Source organism: Struthio camelus, chromosome W (genome assembly GCF_040807025.1).
Source record: "Struthio camelus isolate bStrCam1 chromosome W, bStrCam1.hap1, whole genome shotgun sequence".
Taxonomy (NCBI): domain Eukaryota; kingdom Metazoa; phylum Chordata; class Aves; order Struthioniformes; family Struthionidae; genus Struthio; species Struthio camelus.
Genome location: NC_090981.1, coordinates 59,997,092 through 60,016,818, shown reverse-complemented (window position 1 = coordinate 60,016,818; position 19,727 = coordinate 59,997,092). Strand labels below are relative to the sequence as shown.

Genomic DNA, 19,727 nt, shown 5'->3' with positions numbered 1-19,727 from the left:
TAAATATATTTCAATAGCTTGATGGCTAGAGTTCATCTGGCCTAAAACTTAGCTATCTATATTAGGCCAGATGATTCTTACCTTTCCAATGACTCCAAAAACAAAGCATTAACCGCAAGATGATTCCTTATCTTTTTAATTTGGAGGGGGGAGAGGGGAGGAGGAAGAAATCTCTTTTAGTGTGCACCAGTCTACCACATGAATTACTTGCCCAGTTCTCTGGAGGCAACCAAATTGAAAACAAACAGAATCACAACTTACAGCAGTTTTAAGAGCGCCAGCTGCCAGGGAAAATACCATCTGCAGTTAACTGCATCTTTCCCTCTCCACACTTCAACATCTCTAGATCTCCTCAGACTTAGCATACTGAACCACTCTATGCACTACTCTCCTTACAGGGTTGGCAAAGAGCTGCCCAAGTCATGTTTCAAATGAGGCAGATGCCTCTTGAAGGCAAGGCTGAAATCTCTCTAGCTCTCTGTCCATCCTCCTCAATCTGAACCTTCCCTTACCCACAGACAATGAATCTACTCAGCAGCTCCCACCACTTCTCCAGACTCCAGAAAAGTAGAGGCCTTACACAGTGGGTATATGGCTGAGATAAAAAGAAACAGACTTAAACTTTGACTTAAAACTAGCTCCAGGTTTTGTTGCAATCTTAGTAAGGATAACAACATAGAACACTGAAGCAAAAGTAAGATAAGGCTATTTAAAAAAAAAAAAAAAAAGAAGGAATTACTATGTCCCAGGTGGAAGTGAAAGGAATGGGAGGAAGTAGGGAGTACACCAAAAAAAATCCCGGAGTCCATAGTCATAAGGTCAGTAGCAAGAATGTTAATACATGATCACATCAGTGAAAGATACTGCGTGATTAAGGAATAGAAAAGAAACTAGCAGTCTTTAAGGAAAATAAGAAGGGATCTCTGCAGCTATGTTAATTGATTGCAGTTAATACGCAAGAATTCTAAACAGATTTTGAAGGATAAACATTCACATCTTAGAAGTTGGTAAACGTGCCGGTTTATCCCAAGACAGAACACGCAAAACAAACTCAGTAGCTTTCTTGCTAATTCACTTGATTTCTAGTTCATGAATTGCAGGAAACTGCATTTATCCAGACTTCAGTGAAGTGTTCAGTATGACACCACATGGGAAGTTATGAGTTATTTTGAAGGCAGTACAATTAATACAGGAAAAGCAAAGCAGGACAGAAATCAGTCAAAGAGCAACAGCAATTGTATTTACAGGGGATGCAGGCTGGAAGTTATTTCAGTAATTCTTGGAGCACTGGCGGTTTGGGACTATGTTTTTGTTCACTATCCCACACAAGAAAACAAAAGTAACTAGTGGAACATGCAAGGTGATGTGGTGCTGGAAGATGCCTTGAAGGCCCAGAAGGATTGTACAACCATAGAACTGCCTTGACTGAAAGAATACTACAATAATAAGATAGGCTGAACACTAGAAGGGATAAGAAACAAATTCTAGCCTCTTATTTTTTTGGTCTTAAGAAGAAGAAGATGTTCTTTACCCTGGCTCATAGCCTATACTTTGGCCTTTGTACAGCCACTCCAATGCTTCCCACTTGCTCCACAAGCCCAACCTGAAAGGGAAAGAAATAAAATAAATGGAGTACATGGACATATTAACACTTACAGGCAATATGTCCAGGCAATTCTCCTTTGCTTTTGTGGGCTCAAGCAAGGAAAAGGGCTAGAGAAAGCTATTGCTATAGATAAGTTCCTTTCCATGGCAAAGTTTACTGACAACTTCTTAAAAGCACAACTGACAGACATTTTAAAGTGTGGGTATTGACATTTTATTTTTTTAAAAAGGCAAAAAAGAATACATCATTTTAGTGAATGGAAATGTGTACAAAGTTACACATTTGAAGGAATTCATGCATTAAAGAAACAGGCTTTGAAAGAGTTTCTCTAAGGCAGTGCCACGGGACCCACAGATTCTTTCACAACCAATACTGCTCATTTCAAATATGCTATAATAATACGGCATTAGGAGAGCTGGGGATCCTCTGACATCACAACACTGTACAGGAGGTGCCTGAACGCCCAGCACCTCAATAGAAATTCCATGGTAAAAGGGCTGAGTATCAAGGCTACCTCAGTAACTGTGCAAGGTAGAAAACAGGATGCTCCGAGAACACAATGTCATAAACCTACAGCTATCCCAGGAAAATCCAGCAGTATCTCAAAGCTGTCAGAGAACAAGCAGTCCCCACAAATCTTTAAATTAATTCATCCCAACCCTGATATTTAGTAACAGCTTTAAGAAGTACATTTTATATATCTCTATAAAAACAAAAAAAAACAAAACAAAAACCACACTGTTGTGAAATTTACATGAACACACACAACTTTAGCGACACCATGTTTTCAGTGGAACTTGGCTAGTAGCCGACTGCAATTTATATACAAAGCTGACTGGCTCCCTGTAGCAGCCTTTCTAATTAAGCTTTCTTACCAGGTTAGCCCCTGGCTAAAACAAGGATTTCTTATGTGTTATCTTCTGTGTTGTGCCAATTTTAAAAATTGTGATTAAAACATCAGGGTGCAGTGGTTTGTAAACATTTTATCTTAAGTTAAAAAACAGTGCATTCTCTCTCTTCTCTGACATTATGGATCAACTGACTGATATGATCTTCTGGGAGTTCCTGGGAGGCAAGAAAAGTCTAGCCAATTAAAAGTCTTTTAGACGAGTTCACTCCTGGGGTCAAGTCATTGACTTTAGAGCTACACCAAGCATGAATTTGACCCATCACAGAAACATAGGCTGATTTTTTTTTTTTTTTTGTCAGGATGTAGGAGTTTCCATTCCATGGTAGTAAAGCAATTTAGATTTTGCAGCGTTCCCACTCTGCAGATGGGAACACAACCTTGGAGGGAAGCGATCTGCCAAGTTGACACACCAAGCCAGCATCACAGCCCAGAAGAGCAACAGATGCTGAATGCCCAGCCTGCACTGGAGGCACTGGACAACAATGCCCACTTTTCTTCTGACTCCTACAGTCCTCTTTCTCCTTCTACTAGGGAAAGATTACATGATATCTTTACGTTTGGGGAAAGGCTCACAGGAAAGTGTCTAAAGCAAATGCATCAGGGACGTACAGAGAATGTAGGCTAGAATATCGCAAAATGGGGGGGGGAGGGGGAAGACAAACAAACAAACTAAAAAAAAAACAAAACAAAAACTCTTCCTGTTGTTCTTGAAGCTCTCCTTGACTCCTTTCTCCTCATTGCTGACTGCAGTCCTGAGTAACATGTGTCTGCCAGACCTGGGTGGCAGCTTTCTCAGACCCTTTCCTTGTGCTTCACATTAGCCAGCTTGACTGTTTCCTGCTCAGAGGCAGGTGGAGAAGGCTCGTCATGACATCCAATCATCAGCTGATAGACTATCACTCCTGCAATGGCACCAAGGAAAGGAGCAACAATTGGGACCCACCACCACTGCCTACCAGTCCTGGAAAACAAACAAACAAAAATTAATGAGACAAGAACTGCAGCCTAGGCATTGATACCCCCATGTTTGGAGCTGGAACAATGTAAGACCTGGCTGTCCCCAAACATCCCCATTGACTTGCAAAAGACAACAGCCCTTGAGTGTCCACAGCAGCATCAAGGACAGATGGTGTCCTTCCTGCAAGCTCAAGTGACAAGCAATTCAAAAGAGCTACTTCTGGGACTTCCAGATTGTCTCTTCACCAAGATGGAAGAAAAGCTGTTACAGTGCCTACGTTAAGACGCCTTCACTTCCCTTCCACTGCCTGTGGCAGAGCATCCCTTGACAGCAGGAAGCCTGTACTGTTCATGACTCTCAATTATCTACAACAGCAACAAAAAAGGAAGACCGACTAAGGCCTACTATCTTACTATCACCCAAAAATGATTATAGGCAATTCAAAAGAGCTCATGTTGAAGGTGAACCTGAACTTCTCATGGATCCTCCTAGGTATCTGTCTTGATAGCAAAGCTGGAAGCTGCCCTGCTTCTATAGCTTCTCAAGAAATTAGAGCAATTAATGTCTTTTAAAGATTTTTATACAATCCAAAAATATCTCCTGGATGCTAAGACTCTTTGTGATGCCAGAGGTACCATCTACTTGGGCTCATTATTCCCCCCCCTACCACCACCCTTTGGCCACTAGGCTTTTATTGGCAAGCACTTACCAGAACACTTCAGTGCCCCAGCCAGCAATGGCTGTGAAGAGACGAGGCCCAAAGTCTCTGGCAGGGTTGACAGCATAGCCAGAGTTGAAGCCCATGGAGGTTCCAATAACAAGGACAACGAAGCCAACTGTGAAAGCTTCCAACCCTATGGGGACAGGGTTGTTGTAGGGATCCACAATAGCCAAGACACAGACAATCAGGGAGGCAGTGCCAATGAACTGGGGAGAAAAGGGAAAGAGGAAAAACAATTTAATCCAGATTAATCTTTTAACAAAGTTACTTAGCTCCTCTGAAGTCCTATGTGTTTAGAACTCGTCCTCTGCAGTGAAAAAGCATTAAGTTATCCCATAGCATTATCAGACCCCAATAGACTGAGCACCCACTGGAGAACAGGAGAGTGGAACATGCTTCTCCTGGCAGCCAATAGGCTGGATCAAGCTCACACCTTCCCCCACAAACAGTAGAGCTATGAATAGGCATTTGAACAGCCAGAGCTGCTGAAGACATCTTCCCAAATCTACTTCCAGCCTGCTACAGCTGGGCAGCTGCTGTTGGTCTTTGGGATTGGTGAAAACTTCAGTGAGGAGATCACCCCCTCCAACAGCAGCCACTGCCCCATGCCCCTCCTTGACCTCTGGGCTGTGCAGCCAGAGTGGTGCAGTGGGAGTGAGGAAGAGTCACCCTTTCTCACACTGTGGCTCCTCAGAGGCTAAGATCTCAGGCTTTGCCACGAGACCAAGATGGCTAGACACCCATAACGAGGATTTGCCCTGTGCTCCTCTTCCTTATGAGGAGGAAACTTCCTCGTGGGCAGAGGGAAAAAGAACTCATCAGAAGATCACAAACCACTGAGAGAGAACCCTAGAGCATCAGCTCAAGCTCATTCATGCAAGAGCCATGGGAAGCATCCCCAGAAACAAAGTCCAGACTGTCAGACTTGGCTAGTCTAGGTGTCCAAGGCTGAGCCAGCCCCCTGCTGTGCAGGCATCCTTGTACAATTTGCCATATCACTTCCTCAGCACTTGGGCGTTAGGTGGGGCTTGCTCAGAGGTGCCATTTCAGAAGGAAGATAAAAACATAGGGTTGCCCACTAGTGGGATAGAAGGCACTTTCACAAGAGCAAAGTGGTGTCCTTTTCACTGGTGCTCTTGCCAGGTGTAATCTATTGTACCACTGTTCAGTACACTTAACACCAGCCCTCTTGCTTTAAAGGTCCTTTCTGGATCCTGCTCTCCCTGCTGGCTAGGGAGGAACTCCTGTCTGCTCTAAAAATCTTTCTAGATATCTTCTCTTGAAATTGCAATTAATTCTTGGCCCTAACCAAAGCAGAGGCCCAGAACCAACCTGAATGATTCCTCTTCAGTTGCTGGTATTCCCCCAGTACCTTCTTACCTGGTCAAAGAATCCATTCACAATGTTCAGATGCTCAGATGGGTAGGTGGCAAAGATACCAGCAGTGCCATTCTGTCCTGTTACATACAGCTGGTTTTTGCCAAAAGCCCAGATAGCATCTAGAGGGGAAGAAAGGGAAGGAGAGAGAGAGAGAAAGGTCACTCATTTGGCATCATACATCAAAGAGGCACTTGCTTGGAAGATGGTCCCATAGAGCTGTGAATATTGAGACAAAATCCCCTGAGCATCCTATTGCTACATGTTGCGAAACCAGTTGCTATAGAGCAAATGCCAGCTTGGAAAACACAGGGTGTGGTCCACCATAACACTTCGGCAGCCAGACTCAGATTCAAAAGGTCAAAGGTCCTGCTCCTAATGTTTCTTATTGGCCAGGCACTAGCAAAGAGTTAGAGCTCACCCAAAAGGGAACACTAATCTGAGTCTTAATTCCCACCAAGGTGGGAGGGTCAGTGGAGCTGCAGTGGAGTCGGACACCTAGGTATTGTTATGATCTCGTCTGCAACAAACACCAATTAGATCTAACATCCATTAAGTCATGAACATTGGTAAGTGCCGATTGCTTTTACTTGCTTTTGTTTCAGGGTTACATAATAATCAAAGATGTGTTTAGCAGTATTAAACCTTTGTCTGAACGTCAAAAAATGTGTTTAGTTGTTGCCACTGAATATTGCTCTGCTCTACGATGTAGAGGGAACAGATGTAAGAGGAACTGGATTTCTAGGATGTCTTCCAAGATGTAGCCAGCACCCTGATAAGGGCAGGCAAAACATTCTTACTGTCTAGAAGCTAACACAAGATTAGATGCACAAGAGGTTCAATGTGAAACTTTTTTTTTTTTTTTTTAAAACCAAGGCAGCTAAATTGACTCTAGAACCATGCACAAGGATAAGATCTCCATCACTAGAAGTGTTTCATCAGCATTTCTGGAAGATCTGTTCTAATCTAGACAGTAGCTACTAGAGGGACCATCCAGTGGCTGATCTTACAGTGATCATTACTTAAGGATGAAGATTCACATATGACTATGCTGGCTGGCCTTCAAATTGATTTGAGGAGGCTTGAACCTATCATCACCGTGGGAACAGAAAAGACCTCCCAGCTCTCCTGCTCTGCAAGGAAATGCTTCTCTGATCTGGGAAGCAGCCTCCCTAAAGTCAGTCATGAAGAGCACCCCTTGTGCCCCAAAACACATGCAAAGTTTCTCTGCTTACCATGGTACAGCCCAAAGACAATGCCAGCTCCCAGGAAAGCCCCCAGTGTTTGGGCCAGAGCATAAACTGGGAACTTGATCCAGGGCTCCCGGGCCAGGAAGCACATGGCAAAAGTGACAGCTGGGTTCAAGTGTCCACCTGCAGAAAGGTTTGAGGTTAGTGCATCTTTACAGGCAGAATTTGGGCCTCAGATGAGTCAAGGAACGCTGGTTTCCATACCAGTGCTCCATAGAAAAAGCACAACCATCTGGGCCTATGTAACAATTCTCATTGTTTATATCCAGCCCAGGCAGAGTTGCAACATACCTGACACCTGTCCCGAGATCAAAATGCCAAGCATCACCGCAAAGCCGAAGGCCAGGTTAACAGTCAGGAAGCCTCCATGAGATCCTTTGCTGAGCATGGTCTGTGCAACAGACCCACAGCCAAACAGCTTGGGAGGAAAAAAAGAAGGGATTGAAGTCGTTCTCCACATTTCTTGTCAGGGCCAGTTGCTGAACAGATGCCCACAACTGTCATGCTTACATCTGCATGCGCCATCCCCAGCCCCTTGACAGAGATGCCAGAGTCAGCACCAGATCACAAGCTTTGTTGTGTATCTTATGCTAGAGGCTTTTTCCATCATCACTCTTGCTAGAAGCCACATCTTCTGTACTTTGGGGAAAAATACTATAGAAACTGGGAAATTCTCCAGTTTTGGATCTAGCAGTAAATTCTTCTCATCTTCAAAAGCCTCTGGAGATCTACCACTCTCTCTCTGATCCTTCCCTTCTCCAGACAGTTCTTGTACTCTGCAGGGAGACCCCTTCTGTTCCCTCCTCAAGTCTCCTCAGGGGATGACACACGTCCTGACCATCAGCTGAATATGACTCTTCTCGGCTCTGCCTTCACCTTCTCCATACCATCCCTCTTCTCCAAGCTCTCAGTTCTTTCCTAGCCCACCTATGACCCAAAGCCTTCACATCTTCAGCCTTTAGTCAAAGCACCTAGCATCATCTCTAAGGATAACAGGGAAGGAGAGGGGATATAGGGCACCTCTAGCTCCTGGCTTGCTCTCATTCTTCAGGAGGAATGAGAATAAAGGCCAACACTGAAAGCAAGATCAGCCAACAATTCACAGCCATTTCTATGTACAGGAGGCTGAGAGGACTTTGACAAAACATCTAATTTTGTGGTGGCTAAGAGTAGGTGAAATGAATCCTAACTCAGCCAGACTGTTCCCTGGACCTAGCTATTTACTGTGCAGCTGTTCAGATGAGGGATCTGGGTATGTTATTTTTTAAAAAAGCAGTAGCACTGGCAGGGGAAAACTTCACTACAGCCTGGAAATAGAGATATGGCTGAAGGCCATATTCAGCCTGGCATTCATGGAGACTGTTTCTCTCAGGCAGCCAAGGTTGACAGAGTGAGAGACTGAGGCTGCTTCCTTGAACTGAGGTTCCAACAATAGTCTCAGCCCCAAAGTTCACCACCTGCTGTGGGCACTCTGACCACAGCCCATAGTACCCAAACCGGCTGTATCCCTCCTATGACAAAAGGAGGTGGGAATGGGGCAGGGCAACACAGCTGACCTGTCTCCTCCATACCAACGTGGCACAGGTGCCATCAAAAATAAAAAAAAAAAGTCACAGCAGAAGCCCTCATTCCTACCCACACCTACAGAAGTCGCTCCTTGGGACAAACTCACTGGATAAAATAGCAGGCTGACCAGGAAAAAAAAAAAAAAAAAAGACTACTATTGCTGTCCAAAAGCCAGATCTGCAGGTCACCAGTCAGGAGCACAAACACTTCATATTATATTAACTGTATGGCTGGCAAATCATTGCTTTCATCCAGGCTCCTCAGGCAACACTCCCATCAACACAGCCAGAGGCTTGGCCTTCTGTTCGGGAGCAGAGGTACATCAAACACTTTGGGAGATGACAATTTTTTCTGCTGGGCGATAAAGGGTGTCTCCTAGTAGCTAAGGACAGGCATGTATTCAGGCTCAAAGATGTTTGCTCCAAACAGACACTCCTTTCCCAACCACATCCAAAAGCTGCCAACCATCCTTTCTGCGCTCACTTCAACAACCCAGCCCAGTCCATCCCTGGCAGCTCAGCCCTTCCCTCATCCAGCTGGGTGCCTTCCCTCTAGCTAAGTCTCTTCATTATCTACTATCTGCTGTATTTTCCACTGACTCTACCCAAGTTGATTCTCAGTTTACACCAGGGATTATTTTATCATCAGGTACTGAGAGCATCCTTGAACCAGAACAGGGACTCAAAGACTGCAGCTTGGTCCTTGCCTGCTCCCAAAGGTCAGAGATGCTCATAGAGATCACGACTTTCCTTATGGGTACATGGTCAGTAGCAATAGCTGGCCACCCATCTAGACTTCCTGCTTCTGTAATCCTCATCATCCCAGGACTACCCAATTGCCACAGAGGTGGCATCCTCTCCAAGTGGATAAGTCACCAAATGGGCATCGAGGAGGTGGAGTTGGCTCTCCACCCATTCTGCCAATACTGGACATGCCCATTGAGCAATTCAGAACAGGGGCAAAGCCAAAACACAGCTAATTCATCCCCTCCCATCTCCTTGGCAATTGATGAATTACTAATAAAATAAACACTGCACTCTGCCTGCTGGAAAAGGAGTGGTCAGATAGGCTACAGGCTAGCTCATGGGATGGACACTCTGTACACAGGTACCTCCCAAAAAGAGGCCAGGTCCACAACACAGGGCCTCATTTAGATTTAAAAAAAAAAAAAAAGCAACCCATAGAAGTCGTTAGCAAATGAGAGGGGACATCCAGCACTGCTCTCTACTGGGTAGAGTCAGAACAGCCCCTTCAATATCCTAGCCCTGAGCAACTGGATTAAGAAACCTAGCCCTGAGCTACCCAACTGAGAAACTGCAGAGAAGACTTGCATGCAAAGGCAGAAGAGATGAGCCTTGTCTATTGTGCAGCAGAGTCATCACTCCCAGCTATGCCCAAACCAAGGGAAGCATAAACTCCTACTGAGCAAGTAAATACTAGGTAATGCCCAGTGTGACATCTATTCCTTTCCTGACCTCAAAGGAGCTTCAATATGCTTTAGACAGAGGTTTGGACAGTATCTGCCTGGAGCATTACCCCTCTCTGAGGCCACACAGCCTGTTGACGTGACCAGGGAGGGGACGAGCCCACAAAAGGCTGCATTGGACATTTGAGTTTGGCAGGGTTGGCTCCAGGTTCTTCCTATTGAAGTAGGCATTTGTATTACTCACTCTAGAAGAACTGGCAGTTCTGCAAGTGAATGGCGGTTGGCTCACTAGCCACATACTTTTTAGTTGCAGAAACCACAGAGTAAAGTCTTCCCCTGTTTACCCACGGAAGTCTCCCTTTAACCTGGACGGATTCCAATGCTGCCATTTCCCAAAAAGTTATTCCCCATCCTCCTCTCCCCCTATCCTACACCTAGTAATAGCTCTCCAGCTTTTCCTCCATAGACTCTTCTATGGACTGTGGAAAAACACTCCAGAGCTGCTCCACAGGAGCATTACAAATATTTATCAGATGAGCCCTAAGCACTATTTGGCTTAATTCAGCGTAACAGTGGAAAACCTGACCCTCAGCAGATAAAGAGTAAGGTGATATTTAGGGGCAAGTTTGAACTTTGATATGCATGTGTGCAATTCCACCCTGTGCCAGAAGAGTCCATTAAGCATGCACACGTTCTCGAACACAGCATCCATCCATGGCATTTGACCTTTAACAATCAGTTCAAATCATGCTCACCCAAGCTTTTGTGGCACGTGGTTTGACATTACAGCATCTAAAATGGAAGCCCAGCCCTCTCCAGCTGGTGTAAGGTAGCAGAGCTCAGCTGCAGCCAGCAGTACACTTTCACATGTCAGGTGTAAGAGTAACCTTGACACAGTGAGTTGCACCAGATAGTTGCATTGTTTGGAAAGAAACAGTTCCGGTAGTTATATTTACAAACACTGCAGTTATGGCAGCTATCATAATGATATGCAAAATGCATGTTTGCATAGAGTAGGATTCATTTCACCTACTTTTAGACATCTGAGTTGTATGAAAAGTCTGAACTGGTCATCTTGTATTCCCTTCGCACTCAACAAGGGGAAACAGCAACATTAGGCAGGCAGGCCATCCTTCCAAGACGGGCATCTAGGTCAAGTCAAATGGCTCAGTCAAGGGTCCCGTTTCTCTCCACTGATGTAGAGAGAACTCAGGGCAACTAACTCTGACTTTCCTCTCTAAGGTGGGGCAGAACGAATCCCACAGCCCTGAAAAGATTTTTTTTTTTTCCCCTTTTGCTGTAATCTTTTGAGACTCCCCCTCACCCCTTCACTTACGGGGGCATCAGAGCCTGGGCCACATACCAGGAGCGTGTACTGCCTGTCATTGTGGTCTACATGATATTCAAGGGAACAGACTTTCATTCTAGGTCTATATCCTCCTGTGCCACAGAAGGCACTCAGCATCCATTTTTAAAGTGTCTTCCTTCTCCAATGCTTGCAGAGATGAGTTTAGGAGCAGCTAGCTTGAGTTCAAAGGCCAAGGAGGTCAAATAAAAGCAATTCAATGTTTGTTTAATTTTAAAAACCCATGTGGCCTTTAAGTCTATATAATTGACGTGAAAGTCCTCAGTCAACGTTACACCTACTGCGTCAGGAGACAGTGGTTCCCACCCACAAGGTATATAAAAATCAGTATAAAATCAGCTCTTGATTTTAATGACTGCTTCCAACATGTTATTTTTACATTATCAGAAAAACATCTCAACCAACAGAAAACCAGGTTAGACACTCACATGGCAGTATATGCAGCAGTCATGTGTTATACCTCTATGGCCCACTCAACAAGTTCAAGAACAGAGCATCGCTCTGATGTATTAAAGCTATTCTCGTAGGAATTGGGGTAAAGGCCATGCACCCATTAACCAGGTTAATAGAAACCTGCTCCCCATTTTCATTGTACCGGCTTGAGCTGATCCTGGCTTACCCTGCAGACAGGGAGGGTTCTCACTCCTCTCCCTTCATGAGCCAATTCAACTCCTTGCATGGCAGAAAACTAATATGGGAGAAAAGCCCCACAACCCACCCACCCATCATTTTTATGCAGGATTAGCAGATTGAACTGGCTCAGTGAAGGGTTGGCAAAATCCAGAGCCTGCATAAGAGAGGGAAGAGCCAGAAGCAGCAGCAGAAAGCAGGGAAAGGTAACGAATTGCTGGGCATTACTTCGTACTCTGGAAAACTTCAGCTCCCCATCTCCACTGCAGGTTTGGAAATAGGCCACCCGGCTTTGTCACCCAAAGTGAACACACCCTGTCCCCTCTGCCCTCGGTAGAGAAGGTGAGGCTAGAGACAACATAGTTCTCGAGTTAGCGAAGGCTGGTAGGAAAGGACTTCGACGGGGGGTGGGGGGAGGGAGAAACTGAAAGAGATAATGAAGAAGCCATCCAAGTTTATAAATATTTTGAGAAAAGCAGTTCCATACATGAACCCAGGAGGAAGGTAAGCCCCAGCACTCTCCCGCACAACAGCCAGGTTAACTCTCTCATTTGCCTTCTCTTTTCTTTGTTAGGGCTTTTTCATACCTTCGGGTGTGAAACAAAAGGCCTGGATACATTTGCTCTTCAACTTCAGACAGACTGATCTCTAAATCAAGATGGGAAAGTTCTGCCAGCATAACCTAGGAGGAATGTTATTACCTGAGTTGCAACTTCCCTCTTCAGCCAGCAAATAAACCAGGAATTAGGCAAGGAGCCCTCTGTAAATCTACCCTAGTCACATCAGTGAATGCCAAAGGCTGTTCAGACCTAGCTGCTGTCAGAGCAGTTAGCAGGAGAGATGACAAAATGGCAGTCTTGGGGGCTGGGGCAGTTGAGCTATGAGGATAGTCTGAAAGAAGAAACACTGAGCTACTGATGAAAGATTTGAAGTATCAGACACGCACGTGCAATGACTTAGGGCCATCCTACAGTCCCCTCAAATAGCGAAGCTGGGAGAGACAGGACAGAGGACTCATCTTACAGCCAGTCCAAAATCCTCCCAACTCCTCCCCTTCAGCTCAAAGCAAGAAACAGTTTATGACACTGCAAAAATCCTCTCTGACATTCAAGGACTCTGGCTAAGCTCCACCATGGCCTCTTGCTGTCCTCCCCAAGGAGAGGGACCCATGTGGGTAGATCTGAAGTTGGATCCATCCCAATTCCTGTTTCTGTTCAAGCAGCCCATACATATCTTCCTCAGTCCCATAACTAGCATGGCCAGGACAACCTCTACCAGCTGTGTCCACACAACCAGGCAGGGAGCACTATCATTTTTGCCCTTCCTCGAAGTGTCTTTTTAAATGGCCAGACTGGTAGACATTCACAGTTTGCAAAGTGAGAAAGATCTCGCAGTCCAACTTCGACTCCAGCACAGCTGGAGTCAGCACATGCAGAAACAGCCTTACAGGAAAGGAAAAAGACAAATAGCCTGTACGTTACAGCTCTTTCTGCACAGATAGCCTTTCTCAGAGCCAGGCAATGCTGCAGGACTTGAGAGATAAGGAGGAAGTTGTGCTACACATACATCACATACTGTAATTGCACAGAGCTGGGAAGACAAACAGCACTCAGCATGACAATGAGCAACTATCAGCAGAGGAGTTGGGGCATTAGAGAGAATTCATTGTTTCAGTCTGTTCCCCCAGTCACTGAAGCAAGACCACTTCATAAAAATTAACTTAAAAAGGAAAAAAGTCAGCTTGTCCCTCAAGTCAGCTTAAGCTCTTAGAAAGACCCAGAAACAGGGTGGGGTTTTGGTCACATCAGAGTTGGACACTGCTGGGGAAAAGCTGTATCTGAACCAAAGGCAAGTCCTGGTGCCTGAACTGTCTTGTTTCTAGGGAGGAGAAATCTCCCCTCTCCTGCAAGAGAGGAGAGCAAGGAGGGATGGATCTTGCCAGAGCTTACGAAGCACTTTGAGCTCCTCTCATGAAAGGTGCTAAAAAGGTCCCTTACCTCCACCCTCACACAGGCTCTGCAGGAAGTGGACCTCAACATATTTCCTATAGAAATATTTCCAGCCCTTCTTAAACGCTAGCAAAACATTAACAAAGGAAAAGCCACATTCTCCAAGTGTGGCAAGCTGGGTTTGAGAAAAATCAGCAGAACGCAAATAGCCGTCGCAGAACTGCCATGCTACCCTGGATTGCCGTAGGATGAGCTGAGACTTTGGGATCTGCAGTGCCAACAGTTAAATGAGACTCCTTTCAATCTGATCATCCCAACCTCTTCGCTATTTTGGTTTCTGTAGTCTGCAGCACACTCATAACTGAGAGATTCCCACCTAGCCACAAAGCCCTGATAGGAGGGGGGAAGAAAAAAAAAAAGGAAAAAACCACATGCACACACACAATTCTGAATTATTATGCTATTTGTTTTTCATTCTTGGTGCCTAAACAGCAGTGAATTGCAATTAGTCTGACCTGGAAATCTATTATAACTGCAAGTTACTTCTCTCAAATATAAAAACTGAACAGAGTCAGCTCTGATATTTCAAGCCAGGAGAGCAAGGCAACAGATCAAGCCTTTAAGGAAGGTGCAGAGGCCCACTGCTGGAAATCTCACTTTAATGGGTTGCTACAGTAATAACACAAACAGCAAGTGACTTGAAAAACACCTTCAGCATTTGCATTGCTTAACTATTGCTAGTAAGGAGCGCTTCTGACTTAGGCATGAAGTTCAAGGCTAACGTAACACTCAAATTACAGTTTGAAGGGAGGAAAAACAAATGTCATTTTAATCAAAGGAAAAGTAAAATCAGAGTTACTATTACTGTAACAGTGAGGACGCTAGTTGCAGACTGGAGCTACATTGAGCAAGGTGCTGTGCAAGTTGAAAGCAACGTACAAGGCAAGAACACCTTGCTGCCTTTGTGCTACGCAGGGCTTGGCTGCCTTAGTTGGATTATTTTCCTTATCTTATCTTAAGAAAAGGCACTATTTTGTTTTAGGTAGGGTTTTACTTCCTTTGTCTTTTTTTTAATTTTAAATCAAAAACTAGGTTTTTTCTTAGAGGCAAAGAGACTCTTTGGCCTTTCAGTGGTCTGAAATAGTTTTGCTACCCAAGGAATAGAGAAAAGTTTGAAAGCTGCAATCATTATGCAGGCAGGGGGAAGAGACATCTAATGGGAGGACTCTGAAGCTGTGCCAATATCCACAGTGGGACAAGTTTTACATTACACAGTGAAATTTCAAGTAAGCTCCAAGCTTTAAACAAACAGTCTTGCTCCCTTCAGGCCCAGTAAGTTGATTTCAGTGTGAATTATATCAAACGCCTAAATCTATTTCCAGTTATTCTGTTCAAGACCTCTTCACATTCAGTCAAGACTTGCCTTGGTCTCCCATGAAGACGACTTCATGAACCTCATGGCTTCCCTCAGGTATTTTATTATCTGAAGCCCATAACAGATGTTTACTGGATCCAAATGCAGCTAAATGTACTCAGAGCCAGCTCAGCAGACGTGGGCTTGTGCAGGATGCAGATAGTCAATTTTCCTCCAGCAGAATCAGGATATCTCCATCTTGGGATTCCCCAATTCAAACTATTACCTACCCCCTCTGATAGGGGGAAAAACTCAGTTTCAAGCTCTTTGTTCCAGGCAAATAACATAATAAAAAGATTTAGAGGAATCCAAGCAGGAAGGAAGAAGAGAAAAGAGTTTTTTTCTTTTTTGGTAAAATAAAATCAGAAAGTGTCACTTCATTAACAAAAAAAACAACAAACTCTGACCAGCTCCAAGGCAGAAATGAGTTTAAACAATGCCCAGCAGAGCAATACTGCAGCTCCCTGCCCCAGGACACCCCTAAATTTACTCCCTGCTGGTAACCAGTAGGTGTTCACCATGTCTGGGACTTCCCCAGTTCTCCCACAAGCCCACCCCATCTTCCCCATGATGGGTACTGCATACCCACAGCCCTCCATCTGCTCCAGAGGTTTGGGGGCTGCAAGAGAGCCCTGGTCAATTTTACAAGCCTGTTGAGACAGAGTTGAGAGCATTGTTAAAATTAGCATTTTCTTTGCTTCTCCCTGTCTAAACCTTCATCCCAGCCTCCAGCTCAGGAAGTCCTGAGCAGGGAGGAGGATCTGCTCTTACACAGACACACACTGTTTTTAAACCAGCAGGCACAGTACTCCCACTTTCTCCTACTTTCACTTTTGCTTGTGCAAACTAACTTGTCTGGAAGGCACCTGCTCCTGCTCTCATTTCAGAGAGGAGCTGCGGTTTTGAACTGAATCCTCCTCAGCACTGAGCACCTCCCGGCTGCTCTCTGCCTGGGAGAGGCAAAGCTGTAGGGAGAAGTGGTCTCTTTTGCACCAAATGATACAATTGGAAGCAAGAATCACGTTAAGATCGCAAGCCCTTCTGAAATCTCAAAACGTGCAAGGCTAGAGGCTTGCCTGGTTTCTCCAGTGAACTAGCCTGGATAGCAAGAGACATTATTCCTTCTTATAAGCCTTACCTTACTTTTATCCTGAACTTGGCAGCTTTCTCATGTTGTTGTTGCAGTTATCTTTGAATTACTGTCTGTTAATCATTCTCCTACTAGCTCCTACCCACTTTAATCCCAAATAACCCCAAGAAACCAAAGGACTTGTTTGCAAATCACCAAAGCTTGGTCCCTTTGAGGATAAAGCCACTGCATTGTGAGAAACCACTTTCTTTTAGGACTGGTAGTATTTTACAGGGACTTAGCAGAGTCCTCCATTCCTCTCAACACTCAATAGCCCTTCTTCCTCCAAAAAGGAAGCAGCATCTTATTTTTGAGTGCTTGGATAGTGCATCTGTCCTACATTCTCTCTAGGAGCACAGGAAGCTTCCTCAAGCTTTCCTCCACTTTCAGCTCTTCCATCTGTTATGGTTTCCCCCAAACAATTCTAGCATCAATTACAAAGTGGTGTAAATCCACAGTCACTGAAGCCTTTAGCATTGCTCTGGATTTAAACCACTTCAGATAAACTTCCATATATTCACTGTGCAAACACCAACTTCCTGCTGCTGCAATATCAGCACACCAGACACCAGCCATTACTTACAGCATGTTAGGTAATCCTACATTTCCAAATGCAGATGCCCAAAGCTAGATATCCCTATCCCAGCTTTGCTGCACTGATATTTGCTTCTCACACCCCTCTCCCCCAAGCATTCTGGTTGTTCACGTCTGCCTTGGATTTCAAAGCAAGCCAGGACCACTCAAAACAAATCAAGTTACCTACACAGATATCAATATAAGATCCACCCTACTTTACTCCTTACATCCCATCCCTTTGGGACCTGAGCACTAAAACTGGCAGAGGGGTTTTATTGCCATTCACCACTTAACATGCTTTTAAACGACAGCACAGTGCAGCTACATGCATGGCAAGCACAAGCTTGTGATCAGCTGCCAGCAGGGACCAGCATGGTGGACTGCAGTTCAGCTGATAAGACCCTGAGGAACATGCAGCAAACAGCAAAGAATTGCTCTCAACTGTTTGAGCTCCAGCATCTTCTTTGTAGGACTCACTTGGAAAACAAAGTGAGGTGGGAGGAACAGCTTTCATTTCCCCCAACTGATAACACTCATGATATTTCAGTGCCAAAAAATGCTCCAGAGCAGAAAAAGAACAAAAAAAAAAGTTTTGCATGATCTCTAGCAAAACTTCTTGTTTATACAGAAGCTGCTTTACTCCCACTACTTTATAGACACACCAAAGCCCCCAAACACCTGCAAAGCCCAGCCCACATCAGCAATCCTAACCCTCACCCTTTGGCAACTTTCATTAACACTTTCCTGCGGCTAAGGAAACTTTTACTCCCCTAGACTCCACGTGGCAGATTGCACAGGAGCTGGGCTCACCCCCAGTGCAAACTCCAGCACCAGCTCAGCTCCTTCACCAGAACAAGTTACCTCTGCACCCAGCAGTTACAGAGCACCCAAGCACCCCGGTGCAGACCTACCACCAGAATCAGTGTCCCCAGGCACTCGGCCAGCGCTTGCCGGACTAGCTTATTTCTGATTCTCAGGTGCTCCTCGATAGTAGCAAGAACATCCTTTTGCCTCCCCATTGCAGTAAAGGCGTTTCTCAAGATCTGTCAGGGAAAAGAAGCAGCTGGCAAAAACTCAGCAAGAGTTCTCCCCTAGCACAGCTGCCTTTGCTTATAAATAAGTTCAGCGATGCCTGACACACCTCCCGGCTAACCACACCCCTTCCACCCTCCCTTCAAACTCAACTTTCTTTTTTATCCCCTCCTTTTCAAGATAGGACGGAGTCGGTGGTTTTCTTCATTTTTTTGATCGCTCACACAGATGAGCTAAAGATTCAGGAGGTTCAAAAGAAAGTATTTCCTTCAGAGGAGTTAAAAAACAGGGCAAAGATGTCCATGCTTAGCTCCTGCTGTTTTCATCATCTACCAGCTAGAGCACACGGCTGAATCTGCCCCTCTCCAGCCTCGCCTGAGGTCCAAAAAGTTAAATGCATAAACTAGAGTGCATCTAAACCCATTTGTGCTATCACAGTGCCCTGCTTTCAGCTTTCTTTCCCTCCTAGTCTCACTTTAGGATGGCAAAGAGGTTAGCACCCCTGTGCTGATGCAGAGGCTGTAGGTGCTTTCTCAACAAAATAGTGGGGCAGGAGGGGTTTGATTCCCCCACACCCGTACTGTGGGCTGAGGCCAAGGCAAGTCTGATTCCAGTAACCACTCCAGTTAAAACTGTTTTCAGGAAACAAGACCAGACTTCTCCTCAGCTCAGAATTCTGGATCACAATGCTGGACCTAGATCCTAACTGTGGTGTGCCATCACAGCTTCTGTCCCCTTCCCAGGGCTTTGGGAGAGCATTTGCAGCCTAGTCCCTATGAAAGCTGAGAGGAAAAGCCGTGAGAGATCCCTGACTGAGAGCTGATCCCTCCTCACGGGACCTCAACAGGGGACTCATGCGTCATGGCACGAGCAACTTTTTGGAGCCACGTTCTGAACAGAGACCCTGGAAGGGGCCGTTCCTGGGACCACCAACCTGGCCCATTTCACTGAGCCTCACAGGAACCAACCACTGCTCCCCTTTCATCCTCAGTAATGTCATATATCACCCTGGGCCAAATTTATGAGGCTGCCCGAGTGAAAGTCATCCCAGTCTAGCATTTGAGGTGAAAACTCGTAACAGAAGACACATGCCACTTTGGCATCTGGTTTCTATTAAGTAAGTAGTAAAAATTCCCCGGGCTCATCAGGACTTGATGCAGAACAGCAGGGCTCAATTTGCAGGACTGAAAGGGACCCCTTTCCTGGATTTGTTTCCTCACCTCCTCTGCGCAGCCACAAAGGTTTTCCTCTTCCCTGTATTTAACCATCAACTTTCCTGCTAGAAAAGCAGAGCTTTTCAGTGCAGTGATGAATAGACCTTTATTTAGTGCAGAAACTGCAGCCAGACTGAGAAACAGAGTCAGAGATACAGTTAAGAAAGGAATAATGTTTAAGGAATCCGATGTAGGGACATATTTAAGGTCCAAACGTAATTTGAGGAACAGGAAACTTTTCTCATTGCTTTGTGCTTAGATCCAGTCTAGTATCACTGACATCAGCAGAGTCCTCTGAACTCCAGCACGCATTCAGCTGTCTCCACATACACTCGCTATGGCTGCAGTTTATAAACCAGTGGTTGGGACACACATTTTTTTCTCCCCGTCCCTTTCTCTTGCCCTCACGCTCTTGCTACGTGTCACACAAGCCGTGAAAGATCCATAACTACTCCTCTGCCTTGCTTCCTGCACTTCCCGTCTCTTTTATACTCTGCTCTGTGCTTTTCACCTCAACTTTTTTGGAAGCCATTGCAGCCAGAAATGTCGGGTTTTTTCCTTTTGGTAGTTCTCAAGCTGAGGTCTGTGGGCTTTTTTGCCATT

The 19,727-nt window shown here is 45.2% G+C and overlaps 1 protein-coding gene across 1 annotated transcript; it reads right to left on the bottom strand.

Annotated features, from left to right (window-relative positions):
• Positions 1–1,798: 1,798 nt before the first annotated feature.
• LOC104151992 (aquaporin-3) lies at positions 1,799–18,024 on the bottom strand. The gene is made up of 6 exons (XM_009687084.2): positions 17,790–18,024; positions 7,114–7,240; positions 6,808–6,945; positions 5,576–5,694; positions 4,184–4,401; positions 1,799–3,477 (listed from the first exon to the last, which is right to left on the bottom strand). Exons 1-6 carry the CDS (start codon positions 17,895–17,897, stop codon positions 3,309–3,311), a joined length of 879 nt encoding a protein of 292 aa, XP_009685379.1. The 5' UTR covers positions 17,898–18,024; the 3' UTR covers positions 1,799–3,308.
• Between the last annotated feature and the right edge of the window lie 1,703 nt (positions 18,025–19,727).

Coding starts and splice junctions, on each gene's coding strand:
- LOC104151992 (XM_009687084.2), bottom strand. CDS start 17,897: ATGGGGAGGCAAAAGGATGTTCTTGCTACTATCGAGGAGCACCTGAGA. Junction 7,241..17,789: donor TGGGGACACTGATTCTGGTG/GTAGGTCTGCAC, acceptor TTTCCTCCCAAG/CTGTTTGGCTGTGGGTCTGT. Junction 4,402..5,575: donor TGAATGGATTCTTTGACCAG/GTAAGAAGGTAC, acceptor TTTTCTCCCCAG/TTCATTGGCACTGCCTCCCT.